We start from the raw sequence: 27,968 nt of genomic DNA, 5'->3' as shown, positions 1-27,968 counted from the left end.
CTTCTGCCGTTCTTTTGACACAGACAGCTTTGCAGCAAGACGTGAAGTGAATGTGTGTTTGTGCAATGCCTTCTTGGTGTTTTGGGGGTCACACAAATTGTCATATTTTGATGGGACTTCAATAGTTTTTGCGTACAGCAAGGTGAATACAGGAGTATTATCTAAGTGTGCAAGGATGTCCAATTCCACCACCAACTTCTACGAGCTGTCTCAGTCCTTTAGCTTCTCTGATATCATCGTCATAGTAACATACTTCCTCCTCAACCTGGCTGTCGGCATCTGGGTAAGACACAGATTGTTGATTGTTTTACAATTTCCATGGATGTGCTTATGGGTGTGCTCTTGGTTGTGTGCATGTGTCAGTCATCATGCAGAGTAAGCAGGAACACACTGAGCGGCTACTTCTTGGCTGGACGAGACATGGCCTGGTGGCCTGTGAGTATTCTAGCATCTCTTAGGCTCACGTTGTTGTCATGATGAATAATATGGTAATTTAAGTAGGACTAGATGAAAAGAGAACCATTTCATTTTCTATAAAACTGGAATGTTTTTTTCTGGGGTTAAAATTGTGCATTTCACAGATTGGGGCTTCCTTGTTTGCCAGTTCAGAGGGCTCAGGCCTGTTCATTGGCCTGGCCGGGACAGGAGCTGCTGGGGGCATCGCTGTCGCAGGCTTTGAATGGAACGTGAGTGCACACATGCTCACATGCATGCATCCATCCATTATCCAGAATAACCACTTGATGTATATCCAAAAATTAAAAAAAAGCCATGCATGTAATCACAGATTTCAAAACTGGTGTAAAATATGTTTCTTAATGTTTATTTATTAAGTGTAAGCACATTGTTTCATTCATTCATTCATTTCATTCATTCATCTACTGTGCCGCTTGTCCTTACAATGGTTACTAGGGTCGCTAGTGAATTGAATTTAATACAGTTATTGTACTGAATTGCATGGGACTGTGCAAGTCTAACTAATCTTTAGTGTTTGCCAAGCATGTATGTGGTTGGATTTACTAATTTAATTTTTGTCAGTGCTAAAGTTCTTTTTTTTTTTTTTAAAAAAAAGCAAGCCAATTTTTTTAAGAAGCAAACACAAAATTTTGCATCTATCATCATATTGGAAAAGAGATACATCAATTTTCTATGCCACTTATCCTCACTAGGGTTGTGGGGGCATGCAGGAGCCTATCCCAGCTGTCTTCGGGCGAGAGGCGGGGTACACCCTGGACTGGTCGCCAGCCAATCACAGGGCACATATAGACAAACAACCATTCACACTCACATTCATACCTATGGACAATTTGGAGTCACCAATTAACCTAGCATGTTTTTGGAATGTGGGAGGAAACCGGAGTACCCGGAGAAAACCCACACATACAAACGTGTAAAACATGCAAACTCCAAACAGAGATGCCCAAGGTCGAACCCAGGTCTTCCTGATCACCACTCGGCCACTTTGCAATGTTGTCGTTCAATCAACAGCGTCCAATTCCATCAAATAAACAAGGCAAACCTGCTTTACTTCTAATTACTGCTGGCTCCCTTATGAGCCATTACCAAACACATGCAGTAGGGAGCGCTCATGCAGCACATGTTTCCATGCTTCAAACCTGATGTATGTACGTAAATATTGAGGAATGCTGATGCATGAGTGAAAACTTTAATTCCAGTTTTACCACTCCTGATTTCTTCCTGAGGCAACTGTTGTGTCTAATCTAATCTAATCTAATCTCTATGCTTTTATTTTAGGCCACTTATGTGTTGCTGGCTCTGGCCTGGCTGTTTGTTCCAGTCTACATCTCCTCAGGGGTTGGTACACACACACACACGCACACACAGCTGGTTCAGCAGGTACATTGAAGGACCACAGAGACATTGTTCTTACAAGCATTCCCCGCCTTGAAAATTCCCCAGTGGGGTGTCACACACTACACCGCACAACTCAGCTGTCTTCTCACCACATGAAATACTCTTATTAGACGCTTCTGACTGACTCGTAATTAATTCCAAAAGTCAGAAGTGTGAGAAATGCATAAATATTCTGCTGACAAATAGGTCACACCGCGTTGACAAAAAGACTAAATTGTTGTGTGAATGCGTTAAAATGTGTGTGTTCAGATAGTGACAATGCCTGAGTACCTGGGCCGCCGTTTTGGAGGAGAAAGGATCAGAACCTACCTGGCGGTTCTCTCACTCCTGTTGTCCATCTTCACAAAAATTTCAGTATGCCACAAACGCAGCACAATCAAGCCACACAATGACCCAGTTGGCAACATAATCACGTCCATATTGCACAATGTTGACAGTTGTGTTGTTGTACCAGACTGACCTCTACTCAGGAGCCCTGTTCGTCCAAGTGTGCCTGGGATGGAACCTCTACCTGTCCACTATCCTCATGCTGGTGGTCACTGCTCTCTACACAATAGCTGGTATGCAAACAAATACTTGCAGTCTTATTGGTGCAGGCAAGACTGGCTTGTAAACATACTGAATTAAATGCTGTGTTTTTTCCTGGATACAAATACATTGTGGGCTGCAACCCTCGGCCATCTCTGTGTGCACAGTGGTCGAGTGGTTAACGTGCAGGCCTCACACCTTTATTGACCCAAGTTCAATTCCATCCTCTGCCATTTCTGTGTGGAGTTTGCATGTTCTCCCCGGGCATGCGTGGGTTTTCTCCGGGTACTCCGGTTTCCTCCCACATTCCAAAAACATGCTAGGTTAATTGGCGACTCCAAATTGTCCATAGGTATGACCACCCCGCCTCTCTCCCGAAGACAGCTGGGATAGGCCCCAGCACCCCCGCAACCCTTGTGAAAATAAGCGATAAAAAATGAATGAATGAATGAATGAACAAATACATACTTTCATTCCTAAATTGGTTGATCAGCGTTGACCAAACATTTTCAAAAATTGGGTTGGCGCCTCGAGGCAAAACCTACTAAAATATACAGTAGATGTAATGTGTTGCCATAACATCAGCATATACTGTGCATAAGCTAATAATACAAGAACATTTGCTGCAACAAACAGCATTTTACTGTGATAAAAACGTCAACTTGCTAATAATTAATTATTCATTTGCGATTTTTCTAAGATACATATTCTAAGGACCTCAGTATAATGCAGTACAGCACACTACCTCAAACCACAACCGCAGTAATAAACATATTGTGTACCTCTCTGACAAGCAAAATTGTGCATTAGAGTGTATCCCCATCACTATCCCCTGAATGGCAAAATAATTATCTATGCTGCTTATCCTTACAAATGTCGCTGGAGCCTATCCCAACTGACTTCTTCTCGTAAATTATTTAATAAATCATGATTGCAACATCTAAAATCATTTATCTACAATAATTGATATGAGTGATGACAAATGTTAAGATAATGACAGTGGGTGTAGTTGAATGTGATGACAATGTGTAGTTGGCAGTGGAATAATTATCAGTTTCAATTTATGGTGACTACTGATTGGCATAATGGATGAGACAAAATAGTCCTGGACCTTAGCCTGGTCTGGACCACAGAATATGACCACAGAATAAATCTCTAATTTCACAACATATCCCACTTTCCACTATCCCATGTTTGTGCAACAGGATCACAGACAAGGCTTAATATTGTTTACCTATCCGTTTTCTATGCCGCTTACCCTCACTAGGGTCGTGGGTATGCTGGAGACTATCCCAGCTGCCATTCACACTCACATTCGTAGACAATTTGGAGTCGCCAATTAACCTAACATGCATGTTTGGATTGTGGGAGGAAACCGGAGTACCTGGGGAGAACATGCAAACTCCACACACAGATGCCCAAGTCTTCCCAATCTCAGGTCTTCCCGATCTCCTGACTGTGTGGCCCACATGCTAACCACTCGTCCGCTGTGCGGCACTTAATATTGTTTATATGTATATATAAATGATACACTAATTTGGGGGACAATAAACATTTCAGAATGTGCTTGCAATTGGTGAATAGGTTAAATTAAAAAGTTCAAATGGTATACATTTATTTACATTTATTTTCAATAAAATGGAACCCCTTACTGTATGTTAAGCTGTATTTGGCAGTGTTGCCCAGACCAATATCGGCAATGTTGGAGAGGGCCTCTCCAAAAGTCTTCAGAGGAGACAAGGCAGCTTGAGAAAAATCAACTATTTCAAAGCAAAATGTATTATTTTTTTACTTCCTACAATGAGCAGGTAAACACTCTGGTTGGGGAGGTCCTATATATGAAAACCCCTGCAAATGCATACCATCATTAGGTTTTTACAAAACTCTCCCAACACACTGACTTCCTCTCAGGTGGTCTGGCTGCTGTCATCTACACGGACACTCTGCAAACATTAGTGATGATTGTGGGAGCAATTATCCTCACGATCACTGGTATGTATGCTTATTTCATTACATGCAGAAATGATGCAGAAATAATAGCGCAGGTTACTCACAGAACAGTGGTTGCATTGACAGTATGTGCTTTTGATTTACAGCCTTTAACAAGATTGGCGGCTATAGTAACTTGGAGCACGTTTACAGTATGGCAGTACCAAGCAAGATCATTCCCAACAGTACCTGCCACTTGCCTCGTCAGGACGCAATGCATCTGTTCCGAGATGCCGTCACTGGAGACTTGCCGTGGCCCGGCATGACTTTAGGGCTCACCATCCTTGCCACCTGGTACTGGTGCACTGATCAGGTACTTCTGCACACATGCAACTCTGTAATGCATGTTTACGGTTACCTTTAAGTCTGGAGTGGAATGGTATTTGTCATTTTTCAAATCAAAACAAGTAAGAACTACATGTTAAGGGTTGCTCTGCAGATTTTTGGACGCTTGACTCGAATATTTCAGCAAAAAGCTAATGTTTTATTAATAACATTCACTTTTGGTCCCACATCATGTTCATAAACACATCTACATCTGTACAAGTCCACTAGGCTTTGTCCAAATATGGATAAAGCTGTCAAGAAGAAGCCCCGCCCCCACAATGTCAGTAACCAATCACAGTGTTTTCATCATAGGGGTCAGATGACCTTAGCTCCCCACACAGACATAGCATCTGTGTTTTGTTTCTAAAAAGATTTACAGTGCAAAAATCTGAAAGTCTCCTTTGAGAGGTGGTCAAGTAAATGTTCATAAGGTTGTTTTAACAGACCGCAGTCTATATTAAGTAGGCATCTTGCAAAAAATATCCTGATATATATTTACAGTTCACCTGCATAGCAATGTAATTCATTTACATTCAATTCCTTGTTAACATTATGTATAACTACATTAATTTACTGTATATGCATTCTGAGCCTCATGTTTTTTTAAAAAATGACATGTATGTCATAAATAGATTCCACTGCTACAATAAAAAGAACATCAACAAATATCGTTGAGTACCTGACTGGCCGACATTTCTACCTGGTCGCCTTGTTGTTTTGAGACACCTTCTTCTGTGAGACTCCTCCTCGCATCCTCATATGTCTAAAACTGTTCATCTTGGAGAGAGATGCTCCAAGCCCGGGAGGGGTGGCTCCAGATGATTGGGAAGAAGTATGAGTTGCCTTCCCGTAGCTCAAACTGTGCCGTTGTGGTGAACGGCCGGATCGTATCTCAGCTCGCGCCAGGTTGGCCTCTGGCTGTAGTGTGTGTCCCTGCCAGTAGCGGTGTCCTCCAATCACAGGGCCGGCTGCTCTGTGGGGGCGGTGGAAACTTCCTGGTTTGGAAATGATGACTTTTGGGCCTCTCTGTCTTGCATCCCGACCAGGAGACCTCGACATCGGGAATAACTGCACAATGAAGTTAGTAGTTGTGTTAGCAATGTGTTAGCAGTGTTATTATCATCATTCAGTACATATTTCTACCTCGAGGGTCACACACATTTTATTATAATCATAGAGCTCTGCTCTATTACTCCGGTCTCTTATTACTCTTGACAAGGAAGTGATTTAGTTTAGGATTTTGCCACATTTGAGGTGGCAGCCTATAGCCTCTTCCTGTATTCCTGTGGGTGGCATTAATGCCATAGAGATGTCACAAGCTCTTGCGAGATTAAAACATGGCACGATTTCTTGTTCGGAAAAAAAATATGTGTCTAAAAGAAATGAATCTTCGTCTGGTGTCCAAACAGGCAGGGTCCACTAGCATACACACAAGGAGTTAGGTGATTGCAGTATAAAATATATTTTCTTAAAAGTAATGTCAAAATCCCGTCTTAGAGTATTATGAAGTTGTGTACAAAATAGTGCTGATCGGATCATTCCAATTGTGTTTTGGGGAGGTAATTTTCTAATGACTAATTTACTGATGATAATGTGCTATAATGATAAAAAAATGCACTTTTTTTTTTTGCAGGTGATTGTCCAACGGTCTCTCGCCGCCAAAAACATGAGCCACGTAAAGGGAGCGTCCATCCTAGCAGCCTATTTGAAGATGCTGCCCTTCATCTTCATCATTCTACCAGGCATGATCAGCCGCGCTCTCTACCCAGGTACTGACACACGGATATACGTACTTGAAAGGACTTAATCTGGGAGCCTACATAAACAACAGAAAAGGGGTCTCAATGTGGAATTTCTCATAAATATTTGTGAATAGTCCATAAATCATAGCGTTACGTTCCCACCTAAGTGTTATTTTAATGGAACATACCCCTTATGTTCTCCATTAATGTTACAGAGATTTAGTGAGCCATAACAAACCCGTCATTGTGCCACCATTAACATTGTTCGGATATTGCAGTGACAGTTTGAGCTTTTAGTTTTTATACTGAAAATACATTCTAAAAAAAAAAAAAAAAAAAAGCTTACCTGTCTAAAGCGCCTGTATGGTGAGACGTGACCCTGCTTGCGTAGCTGCTGTGATTGGCGGATGAGGGCCGCGCTATCCTCCGTCTGACTGGGCTCCCGCAAATCCAGCATGCTTTGAGAGAGGCGGGCCATCATGTTGACACCATCTCCTAGCCGATTCCCACGACCTGACCCTGTGGTGACGATGTCAACCAACAGATCGCTGGGCTGCTGTTGGGAACAGTCGTAATACTCCTCCTCTGATGCCGTTGAAGTGCTTGAGGGGTCATCAACGGCAGCTCGGTCGCACATGACCTTGGTGCTGTCTTGGCTACCGTTGTCGTTGCTGCCAGAGTCTCCGCCTTCCTCCATTGCGGTGACACGAACATGGCTGGACAGGTTGCCTCTCTTGTTCATGGAGGAGTCTGTTTTGTCATGCTGGTCAATTTTAACCAAAGTGATGAGTGCTTGTGTGGGTTGGTCTGTGATGGCCGGGTCTATGACCAGGTGCATTGTCCGCCGTTTAGGAACAGGAGCTGGCGCTTGAGTTTCTGGAGCTTTTTTGGACTTGCCTGCTTGCAGAGGCTCTGCAGCTGGTTCAGAACTGGGATTGTGTGTTTGGGTTGTCTCCTGTGTGGTGGTCTGCTGAGAGGGCCTCCTGGAATCTGTTGTGTCTGTGATGATTTCATCTGAAGCTTTACTTTCTGGCTGCTGCTTTTTGGGTTCTGAGGTATTGCCAGGAGGAGGTTTTTCTCTGGCTTTTGTATCCTGACAAGACGTGGCCTCCTCAGTCTGGCTTGGTAATATCAGCGGTGAGCGGAATCGAATTGCCTGACTGACCTCAAAACGCTCTGACCTCTGCAAGTGAACCTGATTGGCTCGCTTCTCATCCCGAATGTTGATGAAACCAATCACATCACTCGGTGGGTCTGGTTCTGGCCAGGTGGGAAGGTATGGGATCAGGTACGCTTTCTCCATATTGACTAAAGCTGGATGTATCTGTGGCTCCTCAGAAACAATCTTAAGACGGCCTTTGTGAATTTTTAACCCACCGGGGACCTGTGAGTTCTTGTTGCTAGAGTTCTGGTCAGAAGAAGTAGGGCTTGTGTGCGTTCCTGCGGCAACCAGGGCATATTTGGGGTTGATGAGCTTCTTAGCAACGGTGGCTGACACGACAACAGGCGCGGCCTGAGGGAGCGGGTCAGGGACCGGTTCATCGACCATGGGGACCTTGCTGAGAGACACACTCCGGGACATGAGAAACAGTTCCCGAAACTGGAAGTCAAAGGTCTCCACCGCCTGTCCTGTGATCACTGTGATGAGATTACGGTCCAAACGAGACGAAGACCACGTGAAACTGTCATGGCAAAAAACATACAAACATTATTGCACACTAGAATACCTGTCACACTGTATTCCTATCTGGTTCTATGGTTATCATCACACTTTACATCTTTGCTATTCCTGTAAACTTCTGGGGAGGCATCACAAAAAAACACAAGCCAAAGAAAAGGCACAACAGACTTGTGGAGTTGGTCCTTTAGATCAGGTTTGGTAGGACCCACCGTCACACGTCAGTAACAAACAGTGACCCAAATTATGGACATTTTCAACTAAAACGTCTTGAATCTCTTATATTTAAGGGTTTACTTAAGGGATACTGAGAGGGTGCTGACTTTATAACGTGTTGCAAGCATTATATCCCGCCATTTCACTTTTTTTATGACTCAGCAGGTAAGTTTAATAATAGTAGGTTTTCCATTGTAAGCCAAATTCCCCACACAACAAAACGTCTTGGAGTGGTGAGATGCTTATCGTCTAATTATAGCCCGCTCGTCTCCAGCACATGGAAAGACGATCTAGCTGTGTGTCGGACGGATGGCACATTAAGTTCACACTCAATGTGCTTCCCTTCCTGCTCAAGCTTGGCCAAGTCACCATTAATCACGGCACACACCTAGTGTGGCATAGCAAGCACATTGCGCAGATGGCGACTTACTGCAACTCGCTTTTGGGAAGCAACCCACCAATTGAGATTCACTGCTTTAGATCACTGGATAGTGGGCATTTGCCTGGTCAAAAAAATATGAAAATAATACTGCGCTTTCATTCTGAAGGAGATTTTTTTTATATAGCATTCATTCATTCATTCATTTTCTACCGCTTTTCCTCATGAGGGTCGCGGGGGTGCTGGAGCCTATCCCAGCTCGGGCGTGAGGCGGGGTACACCCTGGACTGGTGGCCAGCCAATCACAGGGCACATATAGACAAACAACCATTGACAATTTGGAGTCACCAATTAACCTAGCATGTTTTTGGAATGTGGGAGGAAACCGGAGTACCCGGAGAAAACCCACGCATGCACGGGGAGAACATGCAAACTCCACACAGAGATGGCCGAGGGTGGAATTGAACCCTGGTCTCCTAGCTGTGAGGTCTGCGCGCTAACCACTAGACCGCTGTGCCGCCCCTAATATAGCATGGTGTTGTCAATTAATACTCCTACAGGTGGCGACTCTGTACTGTCAATTGAAACCCACTGTAGTAGAAGACCAACATTTGTCACTATTAAGTCTACTGCCATTAAGATATTGAATGTCATATATGGAGCTGTTCAAAATTGCCTTGTAAAATTGCGCATTCGACTTCACATTTAGAACTGAACTGTGTGTGTGCATGCATGTGAATGCATTCAAATTTCCCCTCATGTATAATCTTGTCAATGCTAGACTCCGTGCCCTTTCACTTCCTGGTTGCTGTGCAGCATGTACGGTTAGCGCGCAGGCCACACAACTAGAAAACCAGGGTTCGATTCTCTGCTTGGGCATCTCTGTGTGGAGTTCTCCCCGTGCATGCGTGGGTTTTCTCCGGGTACTCCGGTTTCCTCCCACATTCCAAAAACATGCTAGGTTAATTGGCAACTCTAAATTGTCCATAGGTATGAATGTGAGTGTGAATGGTTGTTTGTCTGTCCTGTGATTGGCTGGCGACCAGTCCGGGGTGTACTCCGTGTCATATTGTTTCGGACAATTTAGTTTGAACTCCAAATTGAACAACCTTTTGGTCGTTGGACTTTAAAACCAGGGCTCGACAATAACGATGTACTGATGGCCCGGGGCAAGTTAAAACAAAATTGGGGCAAGTAAATCCAATCAGTGATATTCCCGTCGGGCAAGCGCACTTTGGCATGCCATACTGCCAAGAGTTTTTTTTTAAAGCGGTTCTTGTTGGGTGTTGGTAAAACACGGACTGCGTAATTCCGGTGGTAATTTGCAAACCAATCCTTGCAAATCTCGAAATGGACCAATCAGAATCATTTATTTAGAACGCGGTCCGCGTTTTACCTACAACCGTTCTTGTTCGCGATCAACCAATCAGCGATCGTTTGACTACGAAAACATCTATCATGGTGTCCCTGCCAACATCGTCTAATTCTTCAACAACTTCTGAAGGAAAACATTCATTTTACATGGGGCACGTTCGGGCAAGTAGTTCTCACCTTAAGGATTCCCCATGGGCAAGTAATTTTTATTTTTAATGTAGAGCCCTGAAAACGTATAAATTATGTCCATATAGTGCATGTGGAGCTCACCTGTATGAACCAGAGATGGCTCGATCTCCATCGACCAGGAGAAACTTCTGGCTCAGGGAACCCCGGACTTTCTGCGCTGATCGTGTAAAGAACTCCACACCTCCACAGCAACGCACACGAATATTCTAAACACAAACACGCACACAAAAATGTTAACGTGAGATGATTTTTGTGATGAGACAAAAGAGTTAAGTGAACAAAAGGCCAGACAAGAGGGTGAGGACACCACATAGAGAATGACTTTTTTGTGTTGCCCAAGCTCAGTAGATTCTGTTGATGCTTGTGTTGTGTTTGCAGATGCTACAGGTTATCTATGCACGGGATGCGTGTGTGGGTGTACGCGCATGGGTGTGACACACCCTGCTGTGTTTGTCTCCTGCCCTGTGATAAAAGGGTGTGGTTCCAGGCTGTATGTTACCTCGTGAGTAAACATTCAGAGAAAAGTCTTGCAGAGGGCATGAATGGCTTCTCACAGTTATAAAAGCATATAATGAAGGCGGCAATATAACGGCAGATAAGACAAAGCAGTTGAAAGAAAAATGTGCGGGTGTTTTTTATGAAGGAGTGCAAGTATCCACTGTTGGTTTAATTTTATTAAACCACCTGAAGACAGGAATGTGTGTAGTATTTTTCGCGCCTGCAGTCTGTAATATTTGCAGAAGCTCCATTTAAGTGTTTTCTATTACTGTACAAACCAGTTTCACTTGCAGAGGCAATGAATCACAAAGAAACTCAGCCTATAGCAACTGACGAGCTGCTGCCTGCACCTTAAACAGCAACTTCAAGTGAAAACATGTGCCACTATTTCCCATCACGTCTCCTCCTGTTTTACGACATTTGAAGTTGAATTGTCCAGGGTGTCCACAAAGAAGTAATCATTGTTAAGGCAATGCTAAAGTGAATATTGCAAGAAATCAAGTAAGCCCACCACCTTGATATGTTCCATAAAGGTGTATTGAGCAAAAAATCTTCAATATCTACTCCTCATGTTGTAATAACACCCATTTGTCTACTCCTTTTTTTGCTTTTGTAACAAATGTGTGGAATTTCAAAGTGACTTTATGGAAACCCTGTACTTATCAAGATCTGCCATCTGTTCAACCAGATCATCAGTTTATTTATATACGTATGTATATGTACCTTTAGGTGTCCACGGTGCATATCAGCTCTTCCACACATGGAAAGAAAGCTGGGAACTGCAGATATGTCAATGATTATGTACACAGGAACTTTCCGTCTGTAGGCCGCATCCAGCAGGTCTCGAAATATGTCCACATCAGTGAAGGCATCCATCACGACAGCAATCACCTACACATACACACATTGGACGCGACACAAATGATGTTAGTGATCTATGAACTACTCTAGCAAGCAAAACTATATCCGTTTTAGTCACAATCCCAGCAATTTCCTGTGTTATTCTGAATGCACGAGAAAAGTGATATATGAAGACCTGTATCAAGTGACATTTAATGATGTCATGTATTTTTGAGTTGAAATTAGCAAAGGGCGTTTCCTTGTCTGTCTTGTTTTGTGAATGCTTTGGCATGTGTGTGCATGTGCAAGAGAGGCACGTGATGTGAGAACGCAGCCATGGGTTTTCCATTCTAGACAGTCGCACTGATGACAGACCAGCTCAGCATTGACTGGAGAAAACTGCTACGGAAGTCAGCCACAACTAAACTATAAATCATTTTTTCGTCATCAAAAGTTGAATAAACTCAGTGAGTACATAGAAGCAAGGTGACAATAGCGGTTAGAATTTGAAAAGCTGATCAAAAGATTTATACGTGTTCCACACTGACATTTCACAGCAGGTTGGTGCTGGACTCCAACCTGTATGCCAGCTGAGGCTTGTAACTTCCTCCACCCACAGCAAGACAAAAAAAGATGCTTAAGTTGACAAATTAAACTTATGGTTTGTTTTTACTTGCAGCACAGGGAGTATGGCGAGTAAAGTATGGCCCTAGGGCCATATTTTAATTTTTACAGGCCGGTGTCTAAAAATACAAGACAACTCCAAAACAGCAACAATTTTTAAACAAAAAAAGTGCTCTAACAAGAAATGACAAATGTTCACATTAACAATACTAATAAATATACACTTAGTCACCTACAATAATAAAACTGATTAATATTAATATATAATAATTCATATTAATTAATCTATAAATCTGATTAATACTGTTCTGTACTGACTGACTGACTCTAAAGTATTTAGATTACTTCAGTGAGTTGCAGGATAATTGCACATTAGAAACACCCTTGGTATGATGCAACAACAACAATGGAATTTATGTGCGATAATACAATTACTGTATCCAGACTACATTGTTGATATTGTTCCTTTTAAATGACAGTTAAACAAAAATAATTCAAATTAGCACATTTGTGTGTATTTGTGTGATTTGACTTTGTACAATGTGTTGACGGTCTGCTTACTCTTTGGGCAGAAGCGATGCTCTTGCGCACTACTTCCTTGATATGCGCATGAGCGTCAGTAGGGGGCTGCGTGTATACAGTCACGCGCGTGACCCCACGGTAGGAGATGGCGTCCGGCCAACCAAGGTCCAGCTCTGCTACGGAGGCTTCGGACCGGTCCGGCCAATACTGGAGCGATACCTCGCCATCTCCAACTTCCCCTGACCCGGGGGTTATGTTCCCCGCTTGGCCGGGGGTCTCTGGCTTTTGGTGGTGCTCATGTCCGGGCCGGTAAGCCTCCGCCGTGTGGGCGATTCTCTCCAGTTCGGGTTCTGACAGGAAGTCCCGGACAGTGTTCTCGCGGAGAAAGTCATTGAAAGCACCACGGCCGTGGTTAATGAGCGCCTCCAGGGCTAACCGCTGGTCCTCACTGTAGAAGAACTCCGGCTTGCTCTCGCTCACACGCCAATTGACGTGGTGGTCGTCAAGACACTGGATTTGAGACAGCGCCATGTCCTCAGAGGATCCACTTTAAATAAGTATTTAGCACAAAAACACTCAGCGGCGAAACTTCCGAAAGTAGCCCTCTTTCACCACCGTCCTGTGTGCATTACCCGGCGGATCCCCTCGCCGTGGAGCCCTCTCATTTGAGAGGAATTACAGTCCACAAAAGCGCCAGAATAACGAACGAATGTCGGCTTTCTCTCAAAACAAGAAGGTGTCACGGTGAACAAAGCTTCCCCCGCCCAGAGCCACGCCTTTCACCTGCTAAACAAAAAAAAGAGGTGGTGGACCAGCGGCTTGGTTCGGCAGTTTAGCGGGGTCCGTTCGGCTAACATGGAGGAAGCAGTGTGGGAGTCATGGCAGCTGTCTGGCGGATGAGTGTATCTGGTGTCAGGCTTGTGAGTCAAATTAAAGCGGAACACGTACTTGAGAAGAAAAGAAGTCATTAATCCCAGTTCACATACATGTGTTGAAACTCCGAGTGACTCAGGCACTTTTTCCTTGGGAGTTTCACGGCTCAAAGACTGCAAACTGTTGACTTCCAAAAAAGACAAAAAAAGTCTCGAAATGTTGAGTGTCGACGTGGCACGTAGAATCCTCGACTCACCCCAAACGATTTTCACTGCTTTTATTCAATCCCGTTTTCTTTACATTACAAAGCGTCCATTGTCCGTGAAGTTAGCATAGAGGTACCGGTTCGTGAGACCCAGGAATCCGGCAACGGAAGCTTGGTTACCGGTAGACCAGTAATCGAGGGAGCTCAAACTCCACCCTCTTGAAAACTTGTTTTTTTAACCCAAAAGTGGGAGTTGTATTTGTAGCTGCTAAATCCACTTTCGAAGAAGTCCCATTCCATAAAGTTTCAAGGAAATGCACATTTACCTTTTAGGCTAATCCTAACATTATGTGACTGTTGGTTCACCCAACCTGTTTTATCACTGAAAGGTTAGCATAACTTTCATTAGAATATAATAAAAACCTTAAGTTTACAGTACTTTTTCTGCAGCTTTCAACCATTTTTAGATTTTTATTACCAAATTGTACACCTGCATGGACATGTATTTCCTCCGTATGCATGAAATTTGAGATTTTATCAATATTCCCAGGCAATGACAACAAATGTTAACCTTTATTGTGTACACTTTAATGATTTTTTTAATGCATGCCCAACCCAACCGCTAATGAAGATAGATTAGCATAAGCTTTTCAAAACTCATAAGCCAACAATGTCACAGATCGTGTGTGTATTTCTCATAAATTAGCAAAAAGGAAGGATGTCATGAGTGTGGCGATACATCTACTGTAATAATGGCTGGTTCATTTAAAATCAAGGTCAATAATGGACCTGCCAGCACACAATTTTTATTGTGTTTCAATAATATACCTTTAACCTATTGGGACCTATTGTGCTAATTTTACTTTATTTTGATACTTTGAATTCACTTGTCGACTCCTATAGAGCAGTTACACACAAATAACCCGCACAGAAAACTTTTTAGATTTTCCAGAATTTGCACCTATTCCAGCTGTATTTCCTTGTATTTGTGCTTGCCGCCAAAACTGAAATTAATGCACCTTTCCCGGGGAGAGTGCACTGCTTTTTTGTATTTGCTGGGAATCACCAAATACAATAACTTCGGCCTGAGCTTGTTTCGTAAACAGAGTAACAGAGCTTGGGGAGGGCAGGGAGCTTATCTGGCTTACAGCCACACCCATATAAAGAAGTCCGTCCCTCTGTGACATCACAAAGGGAGAGTTTTACCACATCTTTTGAAAAAGAGCGTTTTGAGCCATCCCACACCTCCTTATCTGAAGGTTTGGCATCATTTAACACGACAATACAGCATTCTAACTACATTTATAGGTCAGAATAGTGGAAAAAGCATAAAAACAACACTTTCTGAATATTGATTACCTTTTCATGAGTAGAAATAAGAGCAAAGGCACATGAATTCTGAATGAGACTTTTTTTGTGTAAATAACATATTGTAACTGTTGACGTTCTCATGTTTCAGACTCGGTCGGCTGCGTCGACCCAGAGGAGTGTGTGCGAGTGTGTGGAGCCGAGGTGGGATGCTCCAACATCGCCTTCCCCAAACTGGTCATTGAGCTCATGCCAAGTGGTGAGAGCTGAAAATGGATAGTATTGTATTCGTTTATGTTCATTAACATACATTCATGTGTGCGTTGCAGGCCTCCGTGGGCTCATGATAGCAGTGATGATGGCCGCTCTGATGTCTTCACTGACGTCCATTTTTAACAGCAGCTCCACACTGTTCACCATGGACATATGGAAGAAACACCGACCACGAGCCTCAGAGAGAGAGCTGCTTTTGGTTGGCAGGTGTGAAAGATGACATACTACTTTACTTACATGTATGTTTTTAACTGAAAACCATGTAACTTTGGGCGAGAGACACCCTGGACTGGTCAAACTTGTCAAACTCTTGGGAACACTCACAAGCATGAGTCTTATTTATGTCGTAAATGCCTTACTTCCTCTTATTTTGTCTACTCTATTGGGTAATACAAATATAAAGGTGACTACAGGTGTGTTAGTTTATGTCTAAAGGGTCATAAACAGGTTTTCCATGTTCTAACTATGAAAATGTTCCATTTATAAATAAGGACTCCTACTTTGCGGAAATTCACGGTTGGCTCTGCAATCAATTAACCACGATAAACGAGGGATTACGGTGCTGCTTTATGCCACTCAAATTAGAGCTTTGAGTGGGATTATGATTTGATGTTTGATGTTCTTGGTGAAGGATCGTGACGGTGATCCTGGTGGTGATAAGCGTGGTGTGGATCCCCATCTTACAGTCTGCCAACAGTGGCCAGCTGTATGTTTACATTCAGTCCGTGACGAGCTACCTTGCTCCACCTGTCACGGCCGTCTTCACCCTGGCTGTCTTCTGGAGGAGGACCAATGAGCAGGTGACTCTCTTATGCATGTTTAGATTGATAGACTTGATAGATTGATAGTCCCGTCAATTGAAAGATGCAGTAAAATAGCTGTCTTTATAAAGATAACAAACAGTATTATGCACAGCAACCACAATAATAAACATACTGTATTGTTGAACGAATACCCATACTTCAATTCGAATTGAGCTTGGTTTAATAATGCATATCATAGTATACCTAATATAATAATCAAAGACAAGCAACACCTTTTTAATTTGCTTTAACAATCAAGTGTTAGCATTAAGCTCTGTTACATAACATGCTCTTATATGGCGAGCAAATCAAAGTTCATCACAAAGTTAATCCCTATCTAAACTGCACCAACTCTACAGAGCATTCTGGAGTTTTTTTCCCTTCCTGCACTTTTATTAGCCTCATATGGGCTACAGCTGAGTGCCAACATTCCTCAATCATCACAGAGAAATAGTGTGACTGTGTGTGTTTGTGTGTCCCACTCTCTACAATCAAGCATATTGCTTTCTTTCCCGTTGTTTGAATTGCCAAGAGGTAATTTAATGCAGTTTCCTGTGTACACACAAGAAAGTGAGTGTTCGTGGCAGATAACAGATTCAGGCAGAGTTATTGCAGCCAGATAAAAAGATTATAGGGCGAGACATGAGAGATAAAAGCACCGTAGTGCAAGAGGCTGTCGGTGCTAAACGCATTGCAAGTCAATCCCTGTTTTTGCAAAGCACCTTGAGGGTGTGTCTGCAGAGGCGTTCCTAATTTCTCCTTGACTTATGCAACATATGAAGTGTACGTCTTTGTGCATAAACAGTTCTCAGTGTAAAAGGTCAGACATCCGCACACCAGCAGCCACATGCTAAGACAACTGTAGTCAGAGTAAGAACAAACAAGACTTGACTGCCGTGCATGGGAACATGACACGTGTGATATCCTGTAATGTGTTAGCCGCTGAAACAAGGGTGGGGAACCGACAGCCATACATGTCTCATGAGAGTTTTACATCCGGCCCACCATGCTAATCTACAAATAAACAAAACCACAGAGGTACTGTTAAAAAAAACAACCCACAATTGCTCATAAAACATAATAATAAATGATTGTTTGCTGCTGTTTGCATAAAGACATTAAAAACACCTTTGGTACACCATTAAGTAATGTAATAAGATGAGACATCCATACATTTTCTGTACCGTTTATCCTCACGAGGGTCAAGGGGGTGCTGGAGCCTATCCCATCTGTCTTCGGGCAAGAGGCAGAGTCCACCCTAGACTGGTCGCCAGCCAATCACAGGGCACATATAGATAAACAACCATTCACACTCACATTCATACCTATGGACAAACTAGCATGTTTTTGGAATGTGGGAGGAAACCGGAGTACCCGGAGAAAATCCACGCACACATGGGGAGAACATACAAGCTCCATACAGAGATGCCCGACGTGGGTATCGAAATCAGGTCTCCTAGCTGGCTGTCCTGCATGCTAACCACTCGTCCACCTGCATGCTTTCGAATGATACCGTAATTTATCACATACTACAGTATTAATTGGCCCTGTACCCTAGAAACCGCCCATGAATGATACGGGAAAAGGCCGAAATGATCAAAGCCCAGGGCAGTGATACTGATAAAATATAGAGTTTAACCATGTCCAGTATCAGCCCCCGTAGCTGTCCACTCAGAGCGCACTGCTCTGGTATCGTGCCCATGAAACAACCAATCAGAGAACAGCGCACGAGCGTGAACACACTCTATAAATATTCCTAGTGCTTCTCCAGTCACCAAAAAACCCAAACTTGATTAATGGAACTTTAATTATCAGACATTGATAAGATAAGACTATTGATAAAATATTATTGTTGAAATATTTTTGCAATTATTGTGTTTACACTGTTTAGATATAATACATGTAATAAACTGAAACTTTTCTGGAAGCAAAATGGTCCTTTGATTAAATAGTATGTGATAATAAGATCATCATCAAACCATGTGATAACCTATAAATACAGTGCAGCTTGACGTTCCACATTTTGGAAAGGAAGAAGACAAAAATACCATTTAAAGCCAGTCTTGTTGTCATCTGTTGACTTTCCAGCGTGACTGAATCAAACCACACGGATGACATTCTTTGCAGGCAAAACAGTTAAGACACACAAGTGACTGGTGTTGCCGCATGTGCCAGAGAGTGAGAAGTAACACAACAGTTAGAGGAGTTGCACGGTGGGAAAGTTGTGTGTGAGACAAAAGACACGCCCTCAATTGTGACCCGAAAGTGCTCCACCACTTGGAATATTAAAACGTGTATATTACTGTGTCCCTTCCTAGTAATAACAATAATGGTTTCTGTTTAGATTGATGCTGAATATATGTTGTAATGATAGTGGTTGTTTTAAGAGGGAACAGATACTGGATGTAACCTAGAAACAGTTGATCAAAAGGGGCGGCACGGCGGTCGAGTGGTTAGCGTGCAGACCTCACAGCTAGGAGACCAGGGTTCAATTCCACCCTCGGCCATCTCTGTGTGGAGTTTGCATGTTCTCCCTGTGCATGCGTGGGTTTTCTCCGGGTACTCCGGTTTCCTCCCACATTCCAAAAACATGCTAGGTTAATTGGTGACTCCAAATTGTCCATAGGTATGAATGTGAGTGTGAATGGTTGTTTGTCTATATGTGCCCTGTGATTGGAAAGTCAACAGATGACAACAAGACTGGCTTTAAATGGTATTTTTGTCTTTTTCCTTTCCAAACCAAAATGTGGAACGTCAAGCTGCACTGTATATTACGGTATCATTCGAAAGCATGCAGGTGGTTAGAATGCAGGCCACCCAGCTAGGAGACCTGAGTTCGATTCCCACCTCGGGCATCTCTGTATGGAGCTTTCATGTTCTCCCCATGCGTGCGTGGATTTTCTCCGGGTACTCCGGTTTCCTCCCACATTCCAAAAACATGCTAGGAAAAAGTGGTAGAAAATGAATGAATGAAAAGTTGATCAAAAGTTGAATGCAAATGAAATATGTGTGTATGTTTGTGTTGTCAGGGTGCATTCTGGGGCCTCATGGTAGGTTTGGTGGTGGGGGTGTGCAGAATGGTGCTGGAGTTTGCCTTCCCCCCTGCCAGATGCGGCGTTGTGGACTCAGCGCCTGCAGTCCTGCGCAGCGTCCACTACCTTCATTTTGCCATCCTGCTTTGCGGACTCACTGCCATCGTGGTCATCATTGTATCGCTGCTAACACCTCCACCGGGTCACGAGCAGGTACACACACCTGGCAGCTGTGTCACTCAGCTTGTCGCATGTTTGGCCTTTGTGTTCCAGATAAGCGAATATCTAAATCCAAAGATCAACAATCATGCAGACTCAACTGGCTCACAGTACAGTACAACTTTTGTTGCACACCTGACAATGACACCCTCAGCTCTTCATCTTTGTTTGACAGCTTATGAATTCCTGGCATCTGCTGACTCTGACCTGCATATGAACTTACTTATTAGCTGACCCTGCTTGGTGCTATTTGAGAGTATTTTGACTATGTTTGAAGCGGCTAAAAAACTCTGAATTAAGTATCAGTGCAAAGGATATAAAAATGCACTTTACAGGGGTGGAACCCTCCTATACTGCTATGCTAGCTAAAGTGACAACAGAGTAATCACATGCATTTTATTCATGAAGAAGGACAGACCGTCTCCCTTCTCCTTTTGGCCACAGCACAGCATTCTTTCTGTCATTCCTCAAAATTGCAATTGACCAGAGCTATAAGCTGGAATGCAGTTCAGCTAGTATGCAGTTAAGTCCTTTGGCTCATCGCTAAAGCTACAATAATTTGAAATTGGGCCTTAAAATAGCATCCTTCAACTCACAACTGGCTTTTCATAAGGTGAATCGTGTCTTTATTTACTTTAGTGGTTTGTAATGTCACATGTCACAATCTACAAATAAACAAAACCACGGAGGTACTGTTAAAAAAACAACCCACAATTGCTCATAAAACATAATAATAAATGATTGTTTGCTGCTGTTTGCATAAAGACATTAAAAACACATTTGGTACACCATTAAGTAATGTAATAAGATGAGACATCCATACATTTTCTGTACTGTTTATCCTCACGAGGGGGTGCTGGAGCCTATCCCAGCTGTCTTTGGGCAAGAGGCAGAGTCCACTCTGGACTGGTCGCCAGCCAATCACAGGACACATATAGACAAACAACCATTCACACTCACATTCATACCTATGGACAATTTGGAGTCACCAATTAAATTGGGCCTTAAAATAGCATCCTTCAACTCACAACTGGCTTTTCATAAGGTGAATCGTGTCTTTATTTACTTTAGTGGTTTGTAATGTCACCTGTGGACCAGCCAGGACACCAGTGCTAATGTTTCTCCTCAGACTTGCAGTCTTGTATGTGTAACATACTCATTTCATTTTGTGCTAAGTGGCTTAAAAATAAATTGTTTTCCCACCTGCAGAGTACAGCGGCAGACAAAGGCAAACAAGCAGTTACATCCAAATGCTTCAAAAACACAGAAATAATCACAAACGCCATAAAACACATGCAATAAGAAAATTCTCCTATAATATATAAATGCTACAGGATCAAAAACAAATACAAAAGACAAAAAAACCCAGAACAACTACAAGAGAAAAATACATTCATATTTTTTAAGTCTGGCACCTCTGGTAGCCTATCGCTAACTTTCTGGTATGGCTTGTTTAACATCCATTTAGTTCCCTGCGTGTTTTTGGCATTTGCATTCTTTTTTTGGAACCTGCAGCATTTATATGATTTTTGATGTGTTTTGCAGCTATGGTGTGTTTTTGGTTTTGAATAGTTTTGTGTTTGGAGCATTTGGATGTTGCTGAACATTTGCTACCTTATCAGGGTGAGTCCTGTAGCAAAAAAAAACAAAAAAAAAAAATATATATATATATATTATTCCTTCATGCATATAAAATCTGTATTTCTTTGGGTTCAAATGCAGGTAACACATTAAAACTGTGATTTTAAAGGCTTTCCCAAACTTCCTAATCGTGTGTTTTTATTAATTTTCCACATAGACATAGACTTTCTTTATTGTCATTGCACAATAACACAGCAGTGAAATTGCCAACGAAATGTCGTTGCCTGGCTCCCGTGTAATAATAAATAATAAATAATAATGTGGAGAATAAATAGATGACATCAAATATGAACAACAATGTACAGCGTAAACAGTAATTTGTACAAATAATTTAAATAATTTAGAATAAATAACAATGATTTAAAGTTTTGGTTGTGCGTTTGGGCAGGTCGAGGGGCTTATTTGGCATTGAGCAGTCTGATGGCCTGGGGGAAGCGTCTCATATATACTGGATATCCCTGGGAACGTTGACATTAGTGTAAAACCATTTCGGTAGGTCAGACGCACAGATTTATTTTTCTGGACCAAAAAAGTAGGTCACAGTTACAGCTGGATAACAAAAAATAAACAAAATATAACACAGGAGTATAAAGCAACTAATCCAGACTGAATGGGATTTATTTGTAGGCATGGTGATGTTGACTTACTGACATATGCCTTCTTTTGGCATTGCTTATACTAGATGTTGATATTGGAACAATTCCAAAGAAATCAAACAATTCGGTTCAATTCATCTGGATTGTCCTGTTAATGCACCACCAGAATTACCCGCGTCACATGCACAGCAAGCAAATAATATATGTATATGAATGATGTTTACATTAAAACCATGAGTTCCCCTTTCTGCTCTCCAGGTAAGGAACCTGACTTGGTGGACTCTGACCGAGGAGCCTCCCAGAGAAATCGCTCTACAGAAAGTGTCCTCTGTCAGCCGCCGTAGTTCTCCAGGTATTGGCACCAATTTTAAATACATCAAAACCTCTCAGGGTGAATGGAACGTGCGCCATATTGGGTTAAAAAAATGTCAAAATTTCTAAAATCTAACAGAAAGACATACTTGCTCACGGTGCAACAAAACAAAAACACAACTCATCCACAGCAAGTTAACCCATCACATAAATCAGCACACACACACACATGATGACACAGTAATTGAGCAACTTCCTCTGACTGTTTGTCTGTGCGTGTGCAGACTCTGAGCCAGCAGGTCCGATGACTTGCGGTCAGGGACTCAGATTGTGCGTCTCAGCAGTTCAGAGCTCACAGCAGTCATATCCCAGGGTTCCAAGCGTCAGAGAGAGCATGTTCTGGTCGAGGTTCTGCTGCATGAACGCCCTCCTGCTGGTCAGCGTTAACATTTTTCTCTACGCATATTTCGCCTGAGCTGAGTGGACATCCTGCCCCGCCCGATCCTGCTGAGCAACAGCCAATATCTCCGACAGGAACCACAAACTATGCCCCCACCCCCGGCCAGATAGGGGGAGGGGAAGCAAAGTCTTGTTTTTGTTCACACAAGTCTTATGAAGGGAGAGTTCAGGTTCATTTAAACGTAAAATTCTTGGAAAGAAACTCTCACCCAATATACACGATTGCAACAATCTGACAAAAATTGTATTTTTATCCATTTTAATATATTAGTCACTTTTTTCTTTATAGTTTAATCTTGCATCTCAGCTGATTCCTGGTGGAATACACTGTGGTTTGTTTTTATGTTTTATTTGTGTGTATAGTACACTGATCTCATAATTATACTGAGTGTTAGCTTTAACATTTTAGGGGTTCATACATGCAGTGTGTTAAAATGTGAAGAAATTAAAGTTAGTGTTGCACGTGTGTGTCATGACTCCCAACAAATGTCATGTGAGGTTTTAATTGAATTTTAATGTTTTTATCATCTTATTAAATATTTGTATGTGGTCCTTTCACCTCCATGAAACTTGTTTTTGTAAAATATTGGTGTACAGAGCAAGACATTGTGAACATTATTAAACATCCTGGCAAATTTAAGTTCATTTGTACTTTTTTTAAACAAAGAGATTGGGATCTTTTAATTTCCTACATAGTATTTGCTTTTTATTTTTTAATTGCATAATACTTTGCATATTGTGTTCATGAATCAACAAAATCAGATTTCATAATTTAAAAGTGTGCGATGCTTAAAAAGTCATTATTAGGTATTCACATTTTTTGAAAAATATAATGCATTTTCACCTGATAAGAGTGAAAGTCTGACAGCAATGATACTTCCAACAAATTGTGTGCTGACATATTGTCAAACTGGCCCCCCTCCCATGTCAAACCACTCGGAACACACAGAAAGGAAGCAGAAACTTTAAATACAATACAACGGAACCTCCAATTTTGACAAGAAATCAATGACAGAATGCTGACAAACTTCTGATTGGTTTGAATTTCAATGTTAATTGTCCCATAGGAAACAATAGAACAAGAAAATAATCTGTTCCAGTGTCAAAATATGCCATCATAAAATCTTGTATTGTGCAGGGAACGTTTTCAGTATCATTCCTACTTGTCATACAAGTGTAACAAGAAGTGAACTTCCGGACAGATAAATGGAAGGATGCCGGGGTTCACTTTGATAAAGATGCTTAAACCAATTAAATATAGGTCAGTGTATGCTAAGCTATCTTAAGAAAACATTGTAGCTTTGTGTTGTAGGTGACAAAGCAAACTAGTGTCATTTTCTTTCTCTTTGGGCTTTTCCCCTCAGGGGTCGCCACAGCAAATCAATCTCCTCCATCCAACCCTGTCGCTCTCACTCCAACTACCCTCATGTCCTCCTTCACTACATCCATAAACCTCCTCTTTGGTCTTCCTCTCTAACCCCAGCATCCTTCTACCAATATATTCACTATCTCTCCTCTGGACATGTCCCAACCATCTCAGTCTGGCCTCTGCAAGGACTCTAAAATGTAATGTCCCTCTGATGTACTCCTTCCTGATCCTATCCATCATGGTCACTCCCAATGAGAACCTCAGCATCTTCATCTCTGCTACCTCCAGTTCTGCTTCCTGTCTTTTCCTCAGTGGCACTGTCTCTAGACCAAACCCCCTGGCCGCACTGTGGACGCCACTGTGTAAAGAATACTAGAGAGTGTGGCTGTGCAAAACTGCAACAGCTGTTGCACCTTGTGAGGTTCCATTGTATTGTTTGATTACTGGTTCACCCAAAAGGGGGGTCCATGGTATTTGAGTGGCAGTGACACAGCTAGAGTGATGGTTTGATATGATATGTTAGTGGTATAGCGGTTGGACGCATTGCGGCGGAAAGACTCCAACACGCCCGTGACAGCGTCCTCTCCAGCACCTAGAGCTGGAGCAATCCAGAAGGTCGATTATGTCACCACGCAGGAAGTGTAGGTGGGCGGTGTGCGACGGGGTGTAGTCACACAGCGCATGAGCCAATCGAGGTTTCTACACACAAAAAAGAGGCAGCATGAAACGGGTGTTTTTTTTTTTTTTGCAAGGTGATAAGACTCCAAGTGGACGGTCATACCCCCAAAACGTGTTCCAGCAGCTGCATGGAGGACGACTCTCTCAGGGGGTGAGGGCCTTGATTGCGGGCTGAGGGGAGGGACTCCAGAGAGGTGCTTTTATAAGGGTTGGGATAAGGGTTATGTCCAAACTGCGACACAGAGTGAGGGGATATATCTGAGGGAGCGTCTCTGAGGCAGACCACCTTCTCCACCGCGATGCTGTGAGTCCTGTAGAAGTCTACCAAGCGGTTCAGGGAGCAAAAGGCCTCGTCCCAGATGCAATACTGACCACCCCCTTCGAGTACTCGGAAATGTTCCACCCGGTCGCCATAGCTGTGACAAAAAAAAAAGTGAGACGTGAAGACATGAGGACATGTATTCTTCTTGTTCCATCTGCTGATGGATGGCAACATGTGGGCGGGGCTCTGAGGTCACACTAGACTTCTAATCTAGGTGTCAACACTGAGGCAGACTCACATCAGTCTACAGTCTACAGTCATTTTTTGAAAATCAGGTTGAATGTTATGATAATAAAGTCAAAATATGATGGCAATAAAGCCATAATTGACAAGAAAAAAAAGTGTAATATTTGGAAAATTTAATTTTATAAGTCCTAATACAAGGAAAAACAACCAAAACACAATAAAGTTAAATAAAATTTTTGGAAAATGAGGTTGAAGAAAACTCATTCATTCATTCATTTTCTACCGCTTATCCTCACGAGGGTCGCAGGGGTGCTGGAGCCTATCCCAGCTGTCTGCGGGCGAGAGGCAGGGTACACCCTGGACTGGTGGCCAGCCAATCACAGGGCACATATAGACAAACAACCATTCACACTCACATTCATACCTATGGACAATTTGGAGTCGCCAATTAACCTAGCATGTTTTTGGAATGTGGGAGGAAACCCGCGCATGCTACGGGGAGAACATGCAAACTCCACACAGAGATGCCCGAGGGTGGAATTGAACCCGGGTCTCCTCACTGTGAGGTCTGCGCGCTAACCACTCGACCACCGGTTGAAGAAAACGTTATAACAAAAAAGCTGATTTCAGAAAAAAAGTTAAAATACGCCATAACTTCATGTCCAAAAATCCAAATTATGTCTTTAACATCTTAGTGGAGCAACAAAGTAAGGGTTAGAAATCACATGGTTCTACTATCTTGGAGTGAGCTCCATTTCATTGACCAAATGATTTGTCTCACAAGGCTCTTGCTGGAGCACTATTGCCCTCTGTTGACATGTCCTGGTATTACACAATGTGGGAACATGATGGCTGCTGAATGTTCATATACAGTAAATAAAGGACACGTGACCTCTCACAGGGCAGGCAGATGTTGTGCCTTTAAACATTTATACATGGACGCCTCTGACATGTGTCAATTACATAACATACCTGCGTTTAATTCATTACAAGACCTTTGTACTCTTATGTAATGGCCTGATTATTGAACACATTTCATTTTCCCTCAATGATTAAATGGGCCCAACGTCACTTTGGTGACCCAAATTATAACTCCTCCTCCTCCTCCAAACACACACACACACTCCTGCACGCTGTCCGTGCGGATGTGATATTTTTAGTTAAATTGGATTCCTGTGGAACATATTTAGATATACGCTTATAACAACTGACACATGCGTCCACCCACCCACCCACCCAACCACACACAAGGATGCTGCAACTTGCTAATGTGCTAATCTGCAATGACACAATACACAGTAATAGTAGAATAAATGAGAAAAAAAACGCCCTCAATGATGGATTATGCATATCTGATCTTACCTAACGGAGACGGAGAACTCTCCGGGAGCTGACTCACTTTCCCTCACCACAAACACACCGCTGTCCTGCCAGTGCAGACGCCGCTCCGCCTCCAGTCTCGACACCCGTCCTGCAAACCACCTACAGAAAACAACATGCAGACAGGCGAGGGTGGTACAGTCCAGTCACAGGCCGCTTTATTGGGTACACTTATTATACATATTACAAAGCTGGATCCAAATCTGCTCATATTGCACATTTTGATTAGAACTGTGATTATTTAACAATATTTGGTATTGTGGTTGCAGTTTGCAGTGGATCACCCGGAGTGAGCTGGGATAGGCTCCAGCATACCCCCGCAATTTGTGGGTATGGTGGAGCCTAGTTCAGCTGTCTTCGGGCGAGAGGTGGGGTACACCCTGGACTGGTGGCCAGCCAATCACAGGGCACATATAGACAAACAACCATTCACACTCACATTCATACCTATGGACAATTTGGAGTCGCCAATTAACCTAGCATGTTTTTGGAATGTGGGAGGAAACCGGAGAAAACCTACACATGCACGGGGAGAACATGCAAACTCCACACAGGGATGTTATACAGTTACTGAGTTAAGTTACAGAACAGTAAAAGACTATAGACTGTTTCTTACGGATGTGGAAGAAGGGAAATATAATTCTCTGGCACGTAACCTCGTTTGCCCTCAACCTCTGCTGTGAACCAGCAAGAATCCTCCTCCATTTCTATCACCTAAAGATAACACACAGGTATTATTAATTGCATTATCATGATGACCCCATGGCACATTATGTAGCCTTACCTTGACCATGTCCCCTTTCTGAAAGCTGATCTCATCCGCTTCGGATGCTGCAAAGGAGAAAAGTGCCACCGCCTCCATGTTGGAGCCAAAAGAGGAAAGATGAGCCACCAGCAGAACTCTTCACTTCATCAACGATGAGAGATGACAGCAGTGTGAGGAGAGTGCAGTGAGGTGATAAAAAGTGGATTGTGGGATGAGATAATCTGCGTGTGTGTGTGTGTGTGTATGCTGCTGCTCATTAGTTAATGAGGAGACTTTTTCTAAGCATGTCCCTCTGTTCTTCCATGTGACTGACTGTGTGTGTGTGTGTGTGTGAACACGTGAACATGACTGCCTCCTCTGACTCAAGCTTATGTCCGCACACATCAACGTGATGCTTAAAATAATACAGTAAATACACATACAATTCTACACAAACATTCAAATAAAATTTAAAAATATTACTTAAAAAATTAATTATATAAAATAACTACATTAAACCAAACAAATCATACATTATAACTATATGAAAAATAACAACAATCAATTTTAATGATATATTTCTTTAAAGAACTAAATCAGGAAATGTTGTTTTTTACATTTATGAAAAACATCAAGTCCATAAAAGCATTAAGCCTGCCTTGGAATCAGCTGAGTATGAAGCCCCACAGGTCCACACCACTTCAACTATACAACAACAATACCTCTCTGACATAATCAAAACTGAGTATTATTATCTTTGTAAAGGCATGTCTATAAATAGAGAGC

At 42.5% G+C, this 27,968-nt stretch overlaps 3 protein-coding genes across 3 annotated transcripts; 1 reads left to right on the top strand and 2 right to left on the bottom strand.

Moving 5' to 3' along the window:
• Window positions 1-185: 185 nt before the first annotated feature.
• On the top strand, window positions 186-22,834 carry slc5a10 (solute carrier family 5 member 10). The gene is made up of 15 exons (XM_058066072.2): window positions 186-283; window positions 364-435; window positions 582-686; window positions 1,756-1,815; window positions 2,125-2,229; window positions 2,330-2,435; window positions 4,315-4,395; window positions 4,500-4,705; window positions 6,353-6,488; window positions 15,319-15,426; window positions 15,497-15,647; window positions 16,072-16,240; window positions 19,273-19,488; window positions 21,990-22,083; window positions 22,328-22,834. Exons 2-15 carry the CDS (start codon window positions 421-423, stop codon window positions 22,516-22,518), a joined length of 1,743 nt encoding a protein of 580 aa, XP_057922055.2. The 5' UTR covers window positions 186-283; window positions 364-420; the 3' UTR covers window positions 22,519-22,834.
• Window positions 5,328-14,052, bottom strand: fam83gb (family with sequence similarity 83 member Gb). Its single transcript, XM_058066046.2, has 5 exons — window positions 12,821-14,052; window positions 11,519-11,686; window positions 10,379-10,503; window positions 6,808-8,143; window positions 5,328-5,787 (listed from the first exon to the last, which is right to left on the bottom strand). Exons 1-5 carry the CDS (start codon window positions 13,310-13,312, stop codon window positions 5,416-5,418), a joined length of 2,493 nt encoding a protein of 830 aa, XP_057922029.2. The 5' UTR covers window positions 13,313-14,052; the 3' UTR covers window positions 5,328-5,415.
• On the bottom strand, window positions 21,216-27,622 carry LOC131125014 (GRB2-related adapter protein-like). The gene is made up of 5 exons (XM_058066097.2): window positions 27,222-27,622; window positions 27,054-27,151; window positions 26,420-26,539; window positions 24,653-24,965; window positions 21,216-24,570 (listed from the first exon to the last, which is right to left on the bottom strand). Exons 1-5 carry the CDS (start codon window positions 27,297-27,299, stop codon window positions 24,391-24,393), a joined length of 789 nt encoding a protein of 262 aa, XP_057922080.2. The 5' UTR covers window positions 27,300-27,622; the 3' UTR covers window positions 21,216-24,390.
• Window positions 27,623-27,968: the final 346 nt, after the last annotated feature.

The sequence above is a fragment of the Doryrhamphus excisus genome, linkage group LG9 (genome assembly GCF_037039965.1).
Source record: "Doryrhamphus excisus strain RoL-2023G ecotype Guam linkage group LG9, RoL_Dexc_Guam_v1.1, whole genome shotgun sequence".
Lineage (NCBI taxonomy): Eukaryota > Metazoa > Chordata > Actinopteri > Syngnathiformes > Syngnathidae > Doryrhamphus > Doryrhamphus excisus.
This window is presented reverse-complemented; position numbering and strand designations above follow the sequence as displayed.